The sequence below is a fragment of the Trachinotus anak genome, unplaced genomic scaffold (genome assembly GCF_046630095.1).
Source record: "Trachinotus anak isolate AG129_WGS33_773 ecotype Australia unplaced genomic scaffold, CSIRO_AGI_Tana_v1 ptg000003l, whole genome shotgun sequence".
Taxonomy (NCBI): domain Eukaryota; kingdom Metazoa; phylum Chordata; class Actinopteri; order Carangiformes; family Carangidae; genus Trachinotus; species Trachinotus anak.
The window spans coordinates 21,578,929-21,598,310 of NW_027273854.1; the positions used below are offsets into that span (position 1 = coordinate 21,578,929).

At 43.3% G+C, this 19,382-nt stretch overlaps 2 protein-coding genes across 3 annotated transcripts; one reads left to right on the forward strand and one right to left on the reverse strand.

The window, feature by feature from the left end:
- Window positions 1–1,381: 1,381 nt before the first annotated feature.
- smarca4a (SWI/SNF related BAF chromatin remodeling complex subunit ATPase 4a) lies at window positions 1,382–16,909 on the reverse strand. 2 transcript variants are annotated; one of them, XM_071474505.1, is made up of 34 exons: window positions 16,723–16,909; window positions 14,512–14,774; window positions 14,081–14,213; window positions 12,976–13,434; window positions 12,636–12,734; window positions 12,300–12,555; window positions 11,306–11,432; window positions 11,025–11,198; window positions 10,581–10,754; window positions 10,310–10,477; window positions 10,169–10,219; window positions 9,918–10,048; window positions 9,599–9,665; window positions 9,395–9,507; window positions 9,057–9,204; window positions 8,779–8,942; window positions 8,549–8,615; window positions 8,289–8,399; window positions 7,918–8,160; window positions 7,697–7,810; window positions 7,018–7,125; window positions 6,775–6,861; window positions 6,581–6,627; window positions 6,306–6,472; window positions 5,962–6,125; window positions 5,490–5,756; window positions 4,829–4,906; window positions 4,518–4,736; window positions 4,170–4,432; window positions 3,924–4,029; window positions 3,724–3,825; window positions 3,452–3,584; window positions 3,209–3,348; window positions 1,382–2,067 (listed from the first exon to the last, which is right to left on the reverse strand). In XM_071474505.1, the coding sequence occupies exons 2-34, from the start codon at window positions 14,731–14,733 to the stop codon at window positions 2,035–2,037; spliced, it is 4,935 nt and encodes a 1,644-aa protein (XP_071330606.1). In that variant the 5' UTR covers window positions 14,734–14,774; window positions 16,723–16,909; the 3' UTR covers window positions 1,382–2,034. The 2 variants fall into 2 exon arrangements, with proteins under 2 accessions (XP_071330606.1, XP_071330607.1); XM_071474506.1 differs by having other exon boundaries at window positions 5,529–5,756; window positions 16,723–16,908.
- On the forward strand, window positions 16,457–19,206 carry LOC139609225 (galactosylceramide sulfotransferase). Its single transcript, XM_071463527.1, is given in 5 exon segments — window positions 16,457–16,464; window positions 16,848–16,922; window positions 18,204–18,322; window positions 18,325–18,346; window positions 18,459–19,206. Coding segments are annotated over 5 exon segments (972 nt in total).
- Window positions 19,207–19,382: the final 176 nt, after the last annotated feature.

Genomic DNA, 19,382 nt, shown 5'->3' on the forward strand with positions numbered 1-19,382 from the left:
CTGTTTCTCCACTCTCGGCCTCTGAGTTGTCACACATCTCTCACTCGTCTCACATGCTCACTCAGGCAGATTTACAGCTGTGCCAAACTCTGTCTTCTTCTTAACCAGTGCAGTGCCTGTTCAACATGTGGCTGCTCCGCTCTGATAGTGTCTGGGTGCCGCCACAGTTCGGCCTTTCTTAAAACCCTACATCCAAAAAGCTTCAGTCGACACTGCTCTTCCTTTGGTCCTCAACAATACACACATGGAGTTTGAAGTCAATCAGATGAGAGGTTGTCGAGAAAATCTGCAGACAGACAGCGAGTCACATTCAGAACCACCATCTCCTGCATGGAGCTGTTTTGAATATTTAATCAGTGAAGCGTAAAATTAGAGAATGTGGATGCACACACCTGTCACTGTGGTATGACTGAGGTGTTCACTGTGAGAAATAAAAGACTCTAACAGTGTTGATAACAATCAGTCTTTTAATTTCGTCCCGCACAGAGTTTTATTTTGAAGGAAACTTTGGGGGAAAGTTTTCAGACAGAAAGAAAATAGAAGAAAACATAGGAAACCCAAGTTCGATCATCAACCTAGCCTGGTGTAAAGTTAACCAGCCAATCACATCACCTGTTGTTGTGTTGTTTCTGAATGTCCGTTGTACAATACAAAGAGGTCCTGGTGAAATGTGGAGGTTGTGAGCATGTGGTGGTGACAAAAAGGAAAGGCTTTTTAGGAACGAGCTTCCAGTCTGTCAGATATTATCATTTCAAACAATATTCATAACTACAGCTAATGACTTAAACTAAAGTGAAAGGTTGTCTCATCTCAACTCGACTGATATTAAAGCTGCTACAGTTGATTGTTAGCAGCACTGGGGGCAGCAGAGATCAGGAAGTAAAAACAACCCTGATATTATGACAGTATGAAGTTTATGTATATGAGCATGAGAGCAAATGGAGAAAGAGGCAATTGCCTCCTGCTTTTAATCACACATCAGTGTTTCAGCTTTACGTTCAACTGAAATGACTTTTTGAATTTCCACCATGTTTACTGCTGATTCGTGTACAGTCCAGCCATGGTGGTGGGCCTGCTGAACGCTCATTACCATGAATGGACTGACTTTATGTAGGTGCTTTAGATCAAATAGCATCATCTGAATATTTAACTGTGCTTAGCTGATTTGATTCGATTTAATTCACTCCTGGAAGCTCTGAAATACATCAGAGATAATGGCTGGAGCTTATTTAAGATCCATGTTGCAGCTAAACTGTGAGCAGGCGGTGGTGAGAAGTGAGCAGCTGCCTGTTCTCAGTGGGCCACCTAGTGTCCAGATGTGATGAGTGCAGTTGGTAACTGTGTGGATGCGTGTTTGGACATAAACAGTGGAGACAGCAGATTAATTATGAGATGCCTTTATTGTACTTTTTGGAATCCAGTGACACCGACACGAGAAAATGGTCCTATCCTTCCCTCCCCCCTTTACATACACAACCTGAGAGGGAGGGGCTGCAGGGTGGGATGTACCGTGATCCCGCTTGTAGTCTTAAATTAAACACAGAGATAATAGCGAAGACACATCCAGGTGCATTTCCACAGACACGCACGACATGCATTCAAAAGGGGACTTAAGGGAACGCAGCGACTCCTGGTTCACATGTATGTTTTGTCTCAAAGTAAAAGACGACAAAATTAATACCATTTAAAAAAACTGTTTGCTGTCTTAATGGCCACGATCAGTCTATAATTCAGACTCTGTCAATTTTCCACTTACAGGAGAAATCAAAAAGGCAAAGAGACACTACTACTCATACTGGGAAAAATGGTTTAAATATGGAAGTGGATGGTTCATATCTTTAATATTTTATTTTTTTTATTGGTTTTTAATTAATGGTATACTTTAATGAGAATACAATTGTCTCACTAAAAATCAGCTCATCTAGGTAAAACTAGGCCTTTTCCACTGACTGTCTCCCTGCTGTATCTAAGTAAAATATATAAAGTCCAGTAAGGGGCTCAGTGGGCCGTTGGTCCAATCAGGAGTGGTTCACTTCAGTCCTCCTCGCTGCCACTGGCCGAACGCTCCTGAAACAAAGAGCACAGGGGAAACAGATTCACTTATGTTATTCAACACAGGGACAGAGTATTCATGAAGGGTTAAATAATCCAGATGAATGTGAACTGAACTTTATGTCTGAAAGTGAAAAACTTAACTAAGATGAGGCTCTGCAAAGTAAGGCAGTGGCTTACTGTCATTATTATTATATCATGGAGGAAGAGTTTTCTCAACGAATCGTTTGGTCTACAAAATATTCAGAAATACCAGTTACAGTTTCCTGAAGCCTGTCAAAAGACACGGTTTACCATCACATGAACAAACATAACCAACATTTGAGAAGCTGAAACTGAGGAATGTTTTGCTTGGAAAAATAACTTCAACAATTAATTGACTATAAATACAGCTGCTGATTAATGTTTTCTCCATGGAAAGTGACCTGTGGAGAAATATCCACAGTATTCCCACAGCAGAGGGAACATAACAAGAAGATACCTACAACGCAACTGGATTAAATCTAATCAGACTGAACTGTGCAATATTACTATGGGAAAGAGAATCATCAGGCTGCAACTGATGATTGTTTTCATTGTTCATTTGTCTGTTACTTTTTTTATTTTATTATTTAGTTTAATTTAAATTATATGTCAGAGAATAGTGAAAATGTCATCCGCAAGGGTGATGTCATAAAATTTCTTGTTTTGTTTGACCCAACACTTAAAAAGAGGAAGATTATCAATTTATTAAAAGCTGGAAATAATCAGTGTTTGGTATTTTCTGCCAAAATCCATACCATTTATCATTAATGATAATCATTTATCAAAACTGTTGAATTACATGTTGATGATTAAATGATTAATAAACAAGTTTTAGCTCTAAAATAAAATTCCCACTTTTCCTTTTTTTTCTCATCCAAGTTATTTCTCGAGGCATTTTGTCCCTTTATTAGACAGGATAGTGTAGCATGAGTGGAGAGAGAGGAATGACGTGCAGCAAAGAATTGGGCCGGTCGGGAATCAAGCTGGCGACTCGCCTGCTCAGAGCATATACACTCATGCTGTATACACCAACAGTGACTACTACTACTACACCACTGTGTAAACGCTCTCTTTGATTTACTGCATTTTAGAGAAAAGATTTTTGTTCTGGTGGGTGAACTTCTCCTCTCACCTCTTCCTGTTCCTCTTCACTGTCGTCATCGCTCACCACAGGTTTAGCCCGGGCGCCGCGGCCCCTTCGTCGTTGTCCTTTTCCTCCACGATCGCCCTTTTCTTTCCGGCTCAGCTTAATCTTCACTTTCACTGAACGAGCTGAGGGGAAAGATCAGAACAAAGATCGCAAACATTACAGTGCTGCTGACAATGGACAAGCCCAACTAATCCAGTGTAAAAACACTGTGTTTCTGATACTCACATTCAGACTCAGAACCTTCGTCTACCTCCTCCTCCTCTTCCTCACTCTCCTCTCCTTCACTCTCGTCCTCCTTCTCGATCTTCTGCCTCACGCTGGTGAAGACAGACTGCAGCACGATGGAGTCCTCGTATATCTAAAACATTTCCACACAGAGACGAAGTTACAGAGATTATTAAGGCTTTGCCACTGACTGACACTGACATCCTGTAGACTGGTGAGTTTAATATGAACATGTACAACATAAGTGAGTGTGTTGTCCAGGCTGAACTCACCAGAGACCCCTCCAGGTTGAAAGTCTGGGCATTCTGACACAGCAGCATCACATCCTTCTCCAGGTCGTTCAGGCTGCGGTACTTATGGCTCCGGATCCTCTCCTGATGGACAGAGGGAACAAGAGGGAGCAGCAGTGAAACACACAGGAGATAATGAGATGAAAAAGCACAAAAGGCCAAATCGTTTCTTTTCACCGCACCTTGATCTTCTTGAAGTCCACAGGTTTGCGGATGAGCTCGTAGTACTCAGGCAGCTCCTTGCGAGAGGGCAGCTGGATGAAAACTTCACTCAGTTGTCGGCCATTACTACAGAGAGAGGGAGGCTGTGGTCTTAGTATGAATCACTGTGAGCCAGTGTTACTAAATTACCACTCAGTAGATTACAGATGTAGTAAGATATATCATTGCTGGTGATCTGTGCTGCAGAGAAGCTGAGATGTTCTCACCCATCCTTGTATTTGATGACAGCATCGACGATCTTCTTCATCTTCTTAGTGAGGGACGGCGGGTTGGGAGAGAGTTTCTCTGCAGGCGGGCGACCGCGTTTCTTTGCTTTCTTCACCTCCTCATCCTTGTCCCTCCCCCGACCACCGCTGGAGCTGGGTGTGGCCGGGCCTCCGTCATGGTCACGGTCTCTCTTGCGCTTTCTGGTCGTCTTTTTGTGGCGCACTTCTTCCTCGATGTCCTCGAGGTTACCCTCCTCTATGGCCTGTGGGGATGAGAAATCAGGTTAAAACTATTGATAGTTCATGAAGACTAAACCAATTTTCAGATGAAAATACATGACATCCCACCTTGAGCCACTGTTTCTCAGTGAGCGAGTCGCTGTAGTCCACCTCCTTCCGTTGGCGGGATCCTCTGCCAAACATCTTCTCCTCCTCCTCCTCACAAGTTAGCCTCTCAACCTCAGCGTCGTCTTTCAAAATCCAGCTGGGCATATCGTCCTCCTCCATCAGACGAGGTTTCCTCTTAGGGTTGCGTGCTTCCTCGCGGCGTCTGTCTAGATCCATGCGCTGGGATAAAAAACAGAACGCAGCAGGAGGTTTATGGATTCTGACCATAAACTTACAAATAATCTGATTACTGTGATAAAACTGGGACTAACCATGAACTGCTCAAACTCCTCTTCACTTCTGGCAATCATCTGATTGACAGTCTCATCATCGGGCACTTCGTCTTCCTCCTACAGACCAATGAGACAGAGTGAGTGAGAAGAGGCTGACGGCAGATTTATGTGGTGCCTCAGAGCCAAGTCTCTGAACTAATGACTCATTTGCACAAAAGGAAACAAAAGCTACTCAATGTATATTACTCTTGACTTAATGTAGACATTCACATATCCATGTAGGTCTTTACAGCTTTATATTACAGCTCTGCAGATTCAACTGTTTCATTTATCACTACAAATACAATTACAATTAAACGTTAATAAAATGTAAATAGCAAAATGTTTTTTGCATAAAAAAGTCTACAGCAGAAAAAGGAAAAAATAAATAAATAAATCAATAAATAAACGGGAAAAGTGTTTATAATAGGGTAAGAGATAAAGTGTCATATTAACCATCAAAGGTTTGTGCAGAAGCAGAAATACATAAGGGAGAAAAGGAGAAGTCTGGATTGATGAAAGCTCACAAATCCTGAGAAACAGGGAAGTAAGGAAAAGAGACAGAGGAGGAGAAAAAAAAGGAGAGAATGAAGAGGTGGGGCAGAGCACAGGCGGATGTGGGTGGGTGGGCGATGTTGGAACAGGTTCAGATCACACCCACCCACGCCCCCCTAGTGCGGCAGCCTCCTCGAGCCCCGACCTCGTCCTGCTCCTCGTGCTCCAGAATGGCCTGTAAGAAGGCCCGACGTTCAAAGCCTGAGGACTTCTGGTCGAACATGCCGGCCTGGATGACTTTCTGGTCCACGTTCAGTTTGTACTTGGCCGCTGCCAGGATCTTCTCCTCCACGCTGTTGACGGTGCAGAGGCGGAGCACGCGCACCTCGTTCTGCTGACCGATGCGGTGGGCTCTGTCCTGGGCCTGCAAGTCCTGTAGGAGCACAAACACATGGCTGGTTTAGGTGGAGGGATTGTGTGTGGTGACTATAGAAACTATTGTGACTTTATTACTTTTACACCTGATGTTGATAGTTCATGTGACAGTGCAACACCCCCAGAAAAATCCCAGTGTCATATTCAGTATGTCCAGTGTCCTAACTCAGACCTGGGTTGATGTCACCATATATTTTGAGTACCTGATGTGGGTTCCAGTCACTGTCAAAGATGATGACAGTGTCAGCAGACTGCAGGTTGAGGCCCAGGCCTCCTGCCCTGGTACTGAGCAGGAACACAAAGTACTCAGAGGCTGGGTCATTGAATGTCTTCAGCAGCATGCCACGGTCCTCTGCCTTGGTGGTTCCTATTTGAGGGGAAAAGATTAGAGTTATAAGATTACATCCCAACTGTTCCATATGATCAACTGACAGTGAAAACTCCATAAAAATCCTCATGAGTTTCTTATTTATGTTGTGAAATTGTGCAGTAAATTGTTGGAGAATATGCAGGAGAAAGGAGATGTGTCTCATGTGAGGTGTCTCACCGTCCAGACGTAAGTACTTGAAGTTGCGGTACGCAAAGTAGTCCTCCATGATAGTCATGAGTGAGGTCATTTGACAGAAGAGCAGCACTTTGTGGTTGGTGGCCCTCAGCTTGGGCAGGATACGATCCAGCAGCTCAAACTTCCCAGAGGAGCGGTACAGGTCAGCGCTGGACAGGAGAACACGAGCAAGAATGAGACAGTACGTACTGTAGATCCACACCTACACCAGACACACACGAGCTGTACAAACACACACAATGTCAAGCTTTACATACCCAGTCACTATTCCACCAGAATAACCGAGATGCTCAGAGAAAGACTCCTGTAAGACAAAAAAAACAAGCTTAAATTAAAGTTCATTCATTTTGCTCTGAATTCTGCATTCATGCAACTGTTTTTACTTGCTCAATTTACTCAGGAGAAAATGATTCAGTAACAGCCTGGTTAAGCTCAAGTGTCTTTCTGGTACCTCAATGTGCTGGAACATATAGGGATGGTTGCAAATCTTTCTCAGTTGCATGATAGTGTTCATCAGGGTCTTCGTGCCTCCTTTACCCTGGAAGATTTAAAAGAAAAAGAAAAAAACACAACAGAAAAATACAAATAGTTTAGTTTGTTATGAGCTTTGAAATAAATCTCATTCTAAAAGGCTTCATGTCTGCAAAATAAGGTTTCACCAATAAATTTAAAGACATTCTCTTCTCCTTCTCACCTTCTTGTCTTTTTCTGACCCATCTGTGAGCAGCACTCCCTTGGCCTGCATGTGTCTGTACAGAACCCTCTGCAGGGCTGACATGTCGCACTTTATCACATATTCCACCTGGAAACCAACAACAAAGGAAAGACTTAGGAAAGCCACTAAATTATACCAATTGTTTAATAAAAAAAAAAATCTGTTATGCAGTCAGTTGTCACAACATGTTGCAATAGTGGACATGTATAGTGGATAAACTGTTGAAATAAAGTTTGCTAAAAGTAATGAAAAATGGCTTTGACTGTATGAATGAAGAGCTGAAATGGCTCACACACTCCATCTAGAAACCATAAAGAAGGCAAAAGCTCAGGAAAGAAAAATAATCTGAATTATTTGCTCAAAAATATTTGAGTCAAACATCACATCATGCAACTGAGTGTGTGAGAAAACCAGTTAACAAGTGAGCAGAGAAGCTTAAAGTAGTCAGTATGTGTAACTGGTTGAAATGGATAACTGTGTGGATCGACAGTTAAACAGTTTGATGAAAAGTTAAAATAGTTAAATGTGACAAAACAGCTAAAACTGTGGTTGATGATAATGGAATGAAAAAAATGTATATAATTAATGGCTGTAAATGAATCATAAGATTCATTATCTCAGTAAAAATGACTAATGAGCAAGTGAAACAAAGCCTGACCTTCTCCGGCAGCTGGGCCTCGACTTCTTTCTTGAGTCGGCGCAGCAAGAAAGGTCGGAGCACTTTGTGTAAACGTCGAATGATCAGGATGGTCTCTTCCTCATTCAGGTCAACCTTGAGTGACAAATAACAGAGAGAGGAGGATGAGGAGGATATATTTACTATGTTACCTCATGTCACGTGGAGGTCTATTTGAAAAGACTATCTGCTAAGTTTATCACCTTCTCCCCTGTCATGGCAAAGGGGGCGTTGAACCACTGTTCGAAGGTGCTGCAGCTCTTGAAGATGGTGGGCAGGAGGAAGTTGAGCAGGGCCCAGAGCTCAGGCAGCTTGTTCTGCAGCGGAGTGCCTGTGAGCAGCAGACGCCGTGGGGCCAGGTAGTGCGTGTTCAAGACTTGGGTCAGCTTACAGTGGTGGTTCTTCATACGATGACCCTCGTCCACAATCATGTACTTCCAACGGAGCTTTGGGAGGAAAAACAGCATATTTAAAAATTGGAAAACCGAACATCATGACTGAGAGACTGATTCATGAGCGAATACATTTTGTACCGTATATAACCTGAAAACTACATCTGAGGATGCTTCCTTACCTTTGCTAGCACTTGTTTATCTTTGATAATGTACTCGTATGTGGTGAGCAGCACGTTGAACTTGCCACTGCGCAAGATGGGAACGAATGCACGACGAGCAGCTGGAGACCCCTGGAAGTGAACAGAATTGCTTTCCATTTATTTTCAACAACAGTAACGTATAAATAATCCAAATCATTTATAACTGACCTTTGGTTTTAAACGTCTTTTTTGTCATGACAAAAAGTAACTGACAGAATATCAAAGTAGGTGCCACTGACCTTGTAGGAGACCTTCACGACAGATGGCGCCCACTTATCAAACTCATAGACCCAGTTTGATAGAGTTCTGTAAACAAAAAACACAACTATGGTTCAGGAAAGTTTCTACTCCCCTCAACATACAAACATAAACAGTCCTTACAGCTTTCTTTATAAGAATTTATTGCTTTTAAGTTGGCATTTTCGCAGCTGAGCCCACGGGGAAACAAGCAAGACCTATCAAGACTTACGAGAGAGGTACAATGATGAGGAAGGGCCCGTTGAGGCGCTTGTACTCCATGAGGTAAGTGATGAGGGCGATGGTCTGGATGGTTTTTCCCAAACCCATCTCATCGGCCAGGATGCCATTCAAGTTGTTGTTGTAAAGTGACACCAGCCACTCTAGACCTTTGATCTGGGCAGGAAAGGGTCACAGTTAGCTTCAGCTCACTAAAACATCATTAAACCATCTGGTTGGATTTCACTAACAACATTATTCTCCTCTTCTTGGCAGGTTTGGGAGGTGCACCTGGTATTGCTTGAGCTGCCCATTGACCAGCAGCGAGGACTGTTTATCCACCTTCTCAGTGACGGCATGAGCCACAGCATAGTACGACTGCAGGCCTCGGTTGAAACTTGCACTGCTGTACTCATCATCTACATCCTGCTTGGCGTGTCTGGTGGAAGGGGCAAGGGAGGAAGAGACGGAGAAAAAAATATTGGTAAGACGTTTTGTGTGGATGAAAAACAGCAAATAAAACCAACCAAAATACACAGAGAGAACATAAAGAAAAATTATTTAAATTATTTTTTTATACTTCAGACTCATTTATTGCCAACAAAGATGACATTTGGCTCCCATCTTACTCGATGATGTGTTGGACATCCACTTCAGATACGTCCTCGCTGTCAGGGTCAGGAATCTTCTTCTTCTCCTCTGCTGTAGCTGAAGAGTGCTGAGGCTGCTCATCATCATCCTCCTGACGGAAAAAGGGGAGGTTAGAAAAACTGCTGGCAAGAAAATTACAAGTGAACATTTTGCTCTGATGTAGCGTTAACGGTCTTATGTACCTCCTCCTCCTCCTCCTCCTCATCTGAGCCGCTGTCTTCACTGTCTGAACGCGGCGCTACTTCGTATCTGCAGAGGAACAAAATGTTTGTGGCAGAGTGAGAAACGATTACAGCGAGATAACTCCTCTGTCTTTTCTGTTCTGCTCAAGGACAATCATTATCTGTTACAACATGACTTTGATGTTCATTCGTGTAACTCTCAGTGCTATGAGCTGTAACTCTGAACCTTTAATCCAGATCGACTTGCAGCATTATCACTGTGTGACAAGCAATGTGATTATCTCCCTTGTTAAAGTTATACTGTAGACATGACACCTACCCCGGGTTCATTTCGAGCCACGCCTCCAGCTGGCCGGCCTTTGGTGCTTCAACCCCGGTCAGGATCTTTCCGCTGTCCACATGTATGACCTTCACGGGCAGGTCACTCATTTGACTGGTCTCATCTAAAGGCTGGGAGGAGGAAAAATACATTTATAATGCTGTAAACAAAAACACACTGCTGCACATTAAAGTTATAAATCATAACATCATCTTCAAATGTAGGTGAACTGTCAAAGTTTTTAAACTCACCTCTCCATCAGGTCCCAGAGCAGGAGCAACACCCTCTGCAATCTCTGGCTTCTGGAAAACACATAAAAATTTAATTACATGTAAAAAATGCAATTAAATTTTACAAGAGATGCAATACAAATGACCAATGTAAACACTTACCTTCTTTTTCTTCTTCTTCTTCTTCTCTTTGAGAGCTTGTGCAGCTTTGTGGGCACGCACCAGCTCAGTGAGGTTGGCCACGTATTCGTCTGTCTGCTGCAGCAGGTAGGCCAGACGCTTGTCTTTCTTCTGGTCGATAAGTTTACGGTAGCCTTCTTCATCTTCAGCCTGGAAGAGGATTCACAGAGAGGTCAGATGCTAATAAATAGCGGCAAAATTTCAGCCACCACCTGCAGTAAGTACAGACTGATCCTTTTGATTTGAGTCTCACCATCAGCCTCCGCATTCTCTCCTTCTCAATGCGCTCATTCTCTTTCTTCTGCTCGCGCTCAGTGTTGGCATGATAGGTGGCGACAGCTTTGGTGGCCTTCTGGATCTTCGCTGTGATGGAGCGGTGGTACTCCTTGAAGTCCTTGGCGTGCTGCAGGATGCTGTTGAGGTATTCCTGTCAACAAAAGAACAAACCACTGTTAATAAAGAAATGTGATCTGAAATCAAACTCTTCTTAAATGTCATTTTCTCCTCTTTAAACTCGTGTTGTCATGTTTTCATCTGCTAACAAATATAATCACTGTTTGTTTTACTGTCATGATTACTTTGGTTTTTGGGACAAACAAGCCTAAGTCAAACAAAGTCTAACAAAAACAGAACATGGTTTGATTGAATGCAAATAAAGAAATGACTGATTCGCTCTGCTCTTTTCGCCACTGTGTACCTGGTGTTTCTGACGACGTTTCCGCTCCTGTTCAATCTTCTGCTGTTTCTCAAGCTTCTCAGTGATGCGGGCCTCACGGAGAGACTGGCGTTTGCTGCGCTTGTAGGCTTTAGCGTTGAGGGCTGTTTCCAAAGCTGTGTCACGCCGCATGCAAACCACCACCTCCTGACGCAGCTGCAGGCGTAAAAAAAGTCAACATATTATTATACATATTCCACAGGGGGGGAAACAATGACACACAACTACACAAGACTACAGCTGTGTAGATTTTGCATTTCTACCTGTCTCTGGAAGTTCAGCAGCCTCAGGGCCTTGAGCTCGATGTTGGCCTTTGTGCGCAGATCCCCAGCCAGAGAGCCAGGCAGGTTCTCCAGCTCCTGGATGCGGTGAGCAATACGGGCCTGCAGCCTGAAAAATATATGAAGAGAAAAAATTGAACAACCAAAAACTCAAAGGATAATTTTTCTCTCCTTATATCTGATCAAGAATTTGATGATGGTAATGATGGTAAAAACTTTTTTTGGTTTCTCCCTATCATTGAACCATGATATAGTTATTTACACATTTTCACTGATAAATGGTTTAAATGTTGGGAGTCAATATGAAGGAGACGTCATCTTTATTCCGAAGTAGTTGATATGCTGTAAATAAATAATTTACCAGCTTCACACCCTGCAGCAGGCTGTCAGACACAACTGTTGCATACTGAACTCGTAGAACTAGTTTATCAGCTTCCATTCATCTGTTGCAGTACATTGCTGTGTTAACAAGCATGGTTTCCAAACTCATGTCTAACATTAAGTCAACAATATGTTTTGCATTCAGGGGCTAGAACTTGCCAGAAATGGTAAATTAAATTTAAAGGTTATGAAACTATGTATTAAAAAGGTTTTGTCACAGAAGTCATGAATAGGCATCATTATAAACTCAAGTTGAAATTGTTTTTAAAGAGGGATTAGACATGTAGTTATGAACGATCAAAGTTTTTTGGCTTTTAATTACATTACTGTTTGTGTTTAGTGCTGTTTGCTATGTGTTTTTCTGTTGAGCTGTGTATATTAAAGGCCCATATAAGGACCTAAGGGTTAACTAGTTTAGGCTATTAAAGCTCTGGTATGTGGCATTAGTCCATGCTACAAGTATATTAAACTATGGATTCAAACAAAATAATGAATGAAATACTAACATAACAGGAGTTCATCCAAATAAGAACAGATCTTTATGTTTCAAGAAGACATAGTGTACGGTTCAACATTACCCCCCACTGTGTCTCACCTGTATTCTCTCTCCTGGAGAATCTCCACTGGGTCCAGCCCGCGGGGTTTTTGAATGGGGGTTATACGGTTCTGCTTCTGGTGTAGCATCATGGGAGGAGGCTGGGCAGGCTGTCCTGGGGACTGTGTCTGAGGGGGCATTACTGGGGAGGCAGCAGGGGGCACGGAGGGAGGAGCAGGGGAGGGTCTGCCAGTGGGTTGAGGTGGAATCAGCTTCTGGGGAGGGTTGGATGGAGCAGCAGCATTCACCATTGGTCCTGGCAGATGTGAATTTAGAAGAGGTCAGTTTCACTGTGCACATAAAAATCCACAGTGCTTGTTTTAATACTGAGTTTACCTTCAGGCCATGATTTGGGAGGTCCATTGGTAGGCTGGCCTTGCATACCTGGGGGAACTCCTGCAGGTCCAGGAGGCGCCATATTGGGGCCTACCATGCCTGAAACATTAAAGTCAAATATTAATATGAAAAACGGTATAATATTTTCCTGTAATCAGTGAATGTGTGGGCGGCTAAAGACAAACAATATCATGTTCAGCCACCAGAGGTCTCTGTTGAGCTGTCAAATATTCTTCTTTCATTGTTTAAAGCTTATGGTACAAATATGCTTGGATATTATTTTGTTGAGAAACAGACAAAATACACTGGATAGGCTTCTTGACCTCCTCCCTTAACTCACCGTGAGGTCTGTTGTAGTTGGCCTGAGCTGGTCCCGGCCCAGCCCCAGGCCCACCTCCAGGTCCCGTAGAGGGTGGCATGTTAGGCATCGGCTGCTGTTGCATCCCTGGCATAGGCCTCTTCCCCTGCACGGCCATCTGCAGGTGCTCTGGTAGGGCCTGATTGCGCGCCAGCATCTTGTAAGCCATAATCTGGGCCCTGAGCTGGTGCAGCTGGTTCTGGTTGAAAGGAGTGGGTCCACCTGCACCACCAGGTCCACCTCCTGCACCACCTGGTCCACCTGGACCCTGGGGACCGCCACGGTTAGGTTGACCCATGCCCTGATTAGGGTCACCACTGCCCTCCATCGGGCCAGCCCCAGGGCCAGAGGGTCCTCCAGGCATCATGGGGCCGGAGGGAGGGCCATTGGCTGGGACAGGGCTGGGTGCATGCTCTGACCCACCCAATGGCGAGGGGTAACCTAGGGAACACAGAACAGACGCATGATGGGTATGCAAAAAAAAAAAGATTCACTCATTGTAAATATGTGTTTAACAAAGCCAGATTTACCCATTTACCCTGACGATGAGCAAACTAACAACCTGTTTTATTATCTTAAGTTTAGACTACAAGTCCAAAAATGCAACAGCAAATGACAGAACAAAATGCTCTTTACATCACTTACACACTGTACCATCTCCATGTTCTATACGTCAGCTCTAACTCTGCTGTCATGTCATTTCAGTGCTCCTGAGAGTATCTCTTCAGCTGACTGACTGTGTGGGTGTAGGTACAGCTGCCCTTGTTGTTGTCTGAGAGGGAAAACCCCTCAACCCCGCCCCCTCTATCATCCTGCCAACCGCTGTCTGCTTATGGTGCTGCACAGGCAGCAACACAAGAAGAGGAACCGGATGGATGAGTTCCCATACACACACACACCCACACTGCACTTGTTCCTCATACACTATGTCTATGTAAAAGAGATCAGTTCATCCTGTGGAGCTTTCCTGGGACAAAAAGAACATCCTTAATTTCAGTCTTTCTTCACCCACTGTGTGTTGATATGATTCAGACCAGCAACCTAATACAAAAACAGTATTTATATACAATACTGTGTGATTTGTTACCTTGGGAATGTTGGTCCATGGGGCTTGGAGGAGGTCCCATACCACTGTGGCCCCCTGGTCTCATGCCCATGCCCTTCATCTGGCCAAAGCGAGGGTCATCAGGCATTACCTTCTCATGCATGGCTTCCATGGGCTGAAAACAAATCATAAATAAAACAAAGCTTGTTTCAATTTTTTCTACATTTGACTCAAACCTACACATATACTTTATACAGTCCTAATGTGTAGACTGTGTTGTAACAGATGTCATCTCTGAAGGTGATATTTACATTAAGACCACAATTACAAAATAATTAGCAAGCAGGTGATTAATTAGTTGTTCCTGCAGTATCACTAGACAAACATATACCATTACTGAATTAAGTCATTGTAAACCTAAGAGGAGCTAAATGAATGAAGGTGTGGTAAACAAAGAAATAAGAATGAAGTACTTTGTGCATCTGGTGCATGTTGTCCTGAGGATATCCTGAGGGTCCCTGTGGAGGGTGAGGGTGTCCAGATCCAGGAGGACCTGGGCTGGGCCCCATCATGCTGTGGGCTGAGCCTGGTGAGGGACCCGGGCTCGGGCCCATCATGCCTCCTGGAGATGGCCCTGGGCCTGGGGAGGGTCCAGGCCGAGGTGTCCCTCCCATTGGGGGGTCTGGAGTGGACATCTCTCACGGGAAACTGGGAATGTGTGGCAGCAGCAAGGACCCTGTGAAGTGACAGCGGGAATTTAGGAAATGATCAGAATATGTATGTGTCTGACCAGACGAGCGTAGGTGTTGATGTATTCACTTTGAGAACATTTCTCTGACACAAAACCTAAACAACAAATAATCTTAACAGCAAAGTCAAATATGACTATTTTAAGAAAAGTGTGTTATTTTGAGACAAGTAAGATGTGTTGACTCATGGCATGTTTCTGTAAGCACAAAATCACCAGACAAGATGGGATGTGATCAGCCAAAGTTTACTACAACAGGCTCATTGAGACTTAACACCTGAAAAACTCAATCACTGTGTCTCTTTCAAACTGTAGTTACACTTTTAATCCCTGATTAATCTATGCATTATTTTTTGACTAATCATCATGTATATACAATATCAGAAGAGTGAAAAATTATTACTCTGATTTAAAAAAAAATCAAAGATAATGTCTTCAGATTACTTGGTTTGTCTGACCTATAGTCCAAAAACACAACATATTTAATTTACAATGAGTCCAGGAGCAAATCGACACATTCTCAGAGATACAACAAGGCAAGACTCAGAGATAGGTTGCTTGGCCTTTTTGCTTGATAACTGACTAATACAATTACTTGTTTATCAAAACCCTTGCAGCTTAACCAAATCACTTTCAACAAAATCAACTTTTGTCAACAGTTAAAACAGGTGGTGGTGGTGAAACTCTCAAGCAGGTGGGTGGATCACTCTGCATGATAAGTCATTACTCTAGGAAAGTGATGCTGCTGTTGCGTGTTTTTCAAATGTTTGGTGTGCAAACCACACATCGGATGCTACTGTTCAGTGTGAACTACGACCAACACCTCTGAGCCGCAACTAATCACATCTTAACTGATGGATGCATAAGACGAAACTGTTAATATGTCGTTGTGGAGTGAACTGTCCTTTTAAATATGTCAAATCTTTAACCCTTGTGAGTTCAAATTGTGCCAGATGGTCAGTTTCCGAATGAACAACAAGACCATTATGAACATTGATACCACATATCTGACTTGTGAGCCTAAAGTCAGGCACTAAAGTGATGTAATGGTTTCGCTGGATGTAAACTTCATACACACGGTGGGTCGCCAAGAGGTCATCTAAACTGTCACTTCACGGCTCAAAACTATGTCAAAAAGCCTTTGTAGACGGAGCTATAATGAACAAAATACAACCCGCGCTGATACACAGACCGACGTGTTTGAACATCGATGACAGAACAGCTGATAAAAGTAAAAAAAATAAATAAATAAATAAAAAACAGTGTTAGTCCGGTTGTTACAGTGTTTAGATTTACAAACAAATAACAGTTGGGTTAGCTATTATTAGCATTCCTAGCTTTGCTAACGTTAGCTAGGCCTAGCCGGGTTTTATGGTTAACGTTACGCTGTGTCAATTAAAACACAACAATTCAACCTCCTGTTTCTCATAAAGTAACACAAGTTTACTGGCATTCACCGGACAACTGACCGGGCCGTAAAATGACGCCACATTTAAGGTAAAACTACAAAGAACAGCAGTCCGACTCAGACTGCCCCGTTAGGGGAAAAGCCTACAACAACACGGATGGTGGCTAGCATGCTAATGAGCTAGGCGAGCTAGCCTAGCCGGCCATGCTCTCCCAGGCCAATTAGGCAGAAAAATGTGTTGTTTAGTGAGCTGTTTATCCAGATGCGCCGGTAAGAGCATCCCCCATCGCTGGAGCTGATTGATCCAACGCGCCTCCCGTACCCTTGGCTCAGTGCTCCGCTCTAAGTTCATTTCCAAAAACAATTTTCATTCATTGCACTGTCGCGCCACAGCAGCGGCACTGTAATGTCGGTCTCGTCTATTTCTCAAACAAAAACCACCTCGTCAAAGCTCATTTACCCTCGAACAGCAGCGTAAAACACAGACAAAAGCCCCCTCGTCCGGTATCGAAATTAAACTTGACTTACACAAGTGGCGAAAGGGGATGTTTGAATCCTCACCGGTTGCAACGTCTCTTGGTTTTTCCTCCTAGCCAGAAACAAAGACCGACCTACCCAGTCGGTTTTTTTCCTTCACCCCCCTCTCTCGGCAGATTGTATCGCAGGGACCGGCCTGTACGACTCTGCAGCGCCCCCATCCACCGTTTCGCTCTCTACCCGCATGCCCAGTGAGGGCTCCGTGTAACAGGGAGGAATGAGAGAGCAGCGGCCGGCGTGGGGGATGGGAGATAAACGCTCAGTGTTGTGGAGGAGACAGCGGGGATTATCTCTGCACTGCGTGTGTCTCCATGTGGAAATACTTTAACACTGTAAACCGAGACGTTAAACTTCATCAGGCCGAGATGTATTAGTCGAGCTACAGTTTTTTTTTATATATATATCATTATTTTATTGCCAGCGTGTAGTATTTGTATGCTTTAAAAGCACTCACTATTCAATAACAGGGCTGCATCTAACAGTTATTTTTCTATTGTTATTACTATTGATTAATCAGACGGACATCTTTTAGTTTAATTGTGTGATCGTTTGATCTAAAAAAGAGGCAGAAATTTAGTGAAAAATTCCCATCAAGTTCCCAAACCCAGGATGACTCCAAAAAGCTTCATCTATAGACTGTATATAAAAAGGTTTTATCCAAACAACAGGATAAATTGGCCCTTATCGTTTGCTGTCATATAAGAAAAAGAAAACTAGGAAAGCTTCACATTCATGAGGCTGAGACCTGCATTTTCATGTCCTCCACAACAAAGAGGAACCTTTCATGTTGCTTTTGATGGACTTGAATGTGGGATATGCCCAGCAGAAAGGAAGCCTGAGCTAATATTATTATTTATTTACCTTAATGGAAAGGTTTCATGCTTTTTTAGTAACATACATAATGATTGACATATGTGTACATACAGTACGTGGAGCAGCACGCTCACAAGCCGCACTCGCACAGAAGCCTCAGTCATCATTAGAAATATCATGCAGCCTGTAGTTTTGCATGATAAACAGGTATTTACTGCTGCACGTTGGAAGCCTTTCAGCCACAGAGGGCACATGTTGAGTATCCATGTGTTGCAATATTCCAGGTAAAGAACAGAATGTAATTTCTCTTTGTATACCTCAGTCTTTATTCTTCTAGTCTCTATTCTGCGGTGTCCCCAGTCTTCTGAAACCTCCCCCTTTTGTCTCTCACTCATTCAATGACTAAACAGAAAGAACAACAATGAGCAGAGTCCACAAATTCCAATGATCATCTCACTGAGGAAACAATCCTGAATGATAGTACATTATTCTGTTAAACCCTTGTATTTCCTTTTCAAAGCCCTCGTCATTTGCCCATTGGAGTAAGCTACCAGTCAAGGATAAAGACCTAATTACCCATACCAAAGCTGCAGAAGTGACACTCAGTTTTCCAGTGTACAGGCCCAAATGGATGCTGATCGCTATAATTAACTGAGGAGAAGGAAACACTCTCCTGATATTTTCCTCAAAACCCACAAGACTGGAAACAGCACTTTCCAGAATATGCTGTTCTGTATGGGAGAGAGGGACAGAGCCACATTTGCTTTCCCTTATTACACCAACAGTTTAACTATCCAGAGACGTACTCTACTGTGACTGTTCTTTGCTAAACAAAGCCTGAATCTCTGTCATGGTTTTGTTTCTCCCTAGTTTGATGTGATTGTGATTTTCAAACTGCCTTTTCCTGGTTTCAGATTCAGGGCAGAATTTGTGGATGAGTTTCCTGATGGCTCCTCTCAGTTTGATGTACTTTGCAGCCATGTATTTTGAGTTGAGCGACTCAAACGGATGATACCACCAAATAGCACCTACATCATCATGATGCATGAACCTTTACAGACATTTGAATCTGTTTTTTCTTAATAAACCTTCATTATAGCCTAAAAGGCAGCAGAGACAGCCCAGCACAAATCAGCACTGTCGGTTTCCCTGGAGTCATCAGAGCCACTCTGGGGCCCTAAAGAGCCTGAGAATGGCCGAGCAAAGAACCCCATGAGCTTTGAATTTGGTCTCAACAGCCTGTAGTGGAGCTCCTCCTGACCTGCTGACCTGACTCTGCTGGAGGAGACCTTCCAGCTGGTTATGATCACAGAGCACTCTGATGAGTCCCAGGTCTTCCTGGGGGCCCTACTGAAGCCGGAGCTTGAGGAACTAGCCTATGTCCGTCTCAATACTCACTGGACGATAAAACAAAAGCGAAAGACATGTTGCTCTATGATGTTGTTCTGGGGGAAGGCAGAGCAGTATGGGCTGGAGAGGCTGAACAGAGAGGGGGCTCTGCTGAGGGTCTCCACTGACAGAGTCGGACAGAAATCTGTGGCCAGGGAGGGTGTGGTGGGTTTGTTCTCATCCCAGAGTCATATATTTTTCAGATTTTTCATCATTGTTGTGCTCAGCATCAGCAGAGATGGTGTCTGGGCCCTGATCACAGCTCTTTACTAAACGAGTGGCTGTATTTTTAGCATTTATAAGCATCATATTAACATTTAATACATATTTATAACACACAATAATGTCGTTGAACAGAGATATAAGGACATTTTAAGATGTTTATCAATGTTGTCACTCCTGTGCAGCAGCTGTAAGTGAATGCTAGTATATAAACAGATATAATATAA

What these genes read in the sequence shown, in the direction of transcription:
- smarca4a (XM_071474505.1), bottom strand. Translation starts at nt 14,733, where the DNA reads ATGTCCACTCCAGACCCCCCAATGGGAGGGACACCTCGGCCTGGACCC. An exon ending in AGAAGAAGAAGAAAAAGAAG is followed by an intron (nt 10,220 to 10,309) that starts GTAAGTGTTTAC and finishes TGTGTTTTCCAG; the next exon opens with AAGCCAGAGATTGCAGAGGG. An exon ending in GATGTCCAACACATCATCGA is followed by an intron (nt 9,205 to 9,394) that starts GTAAGATGGGAG and finishes CCCTTCCACCAG; the next exon opens with ACACGCCAAGCAGGATGTAG.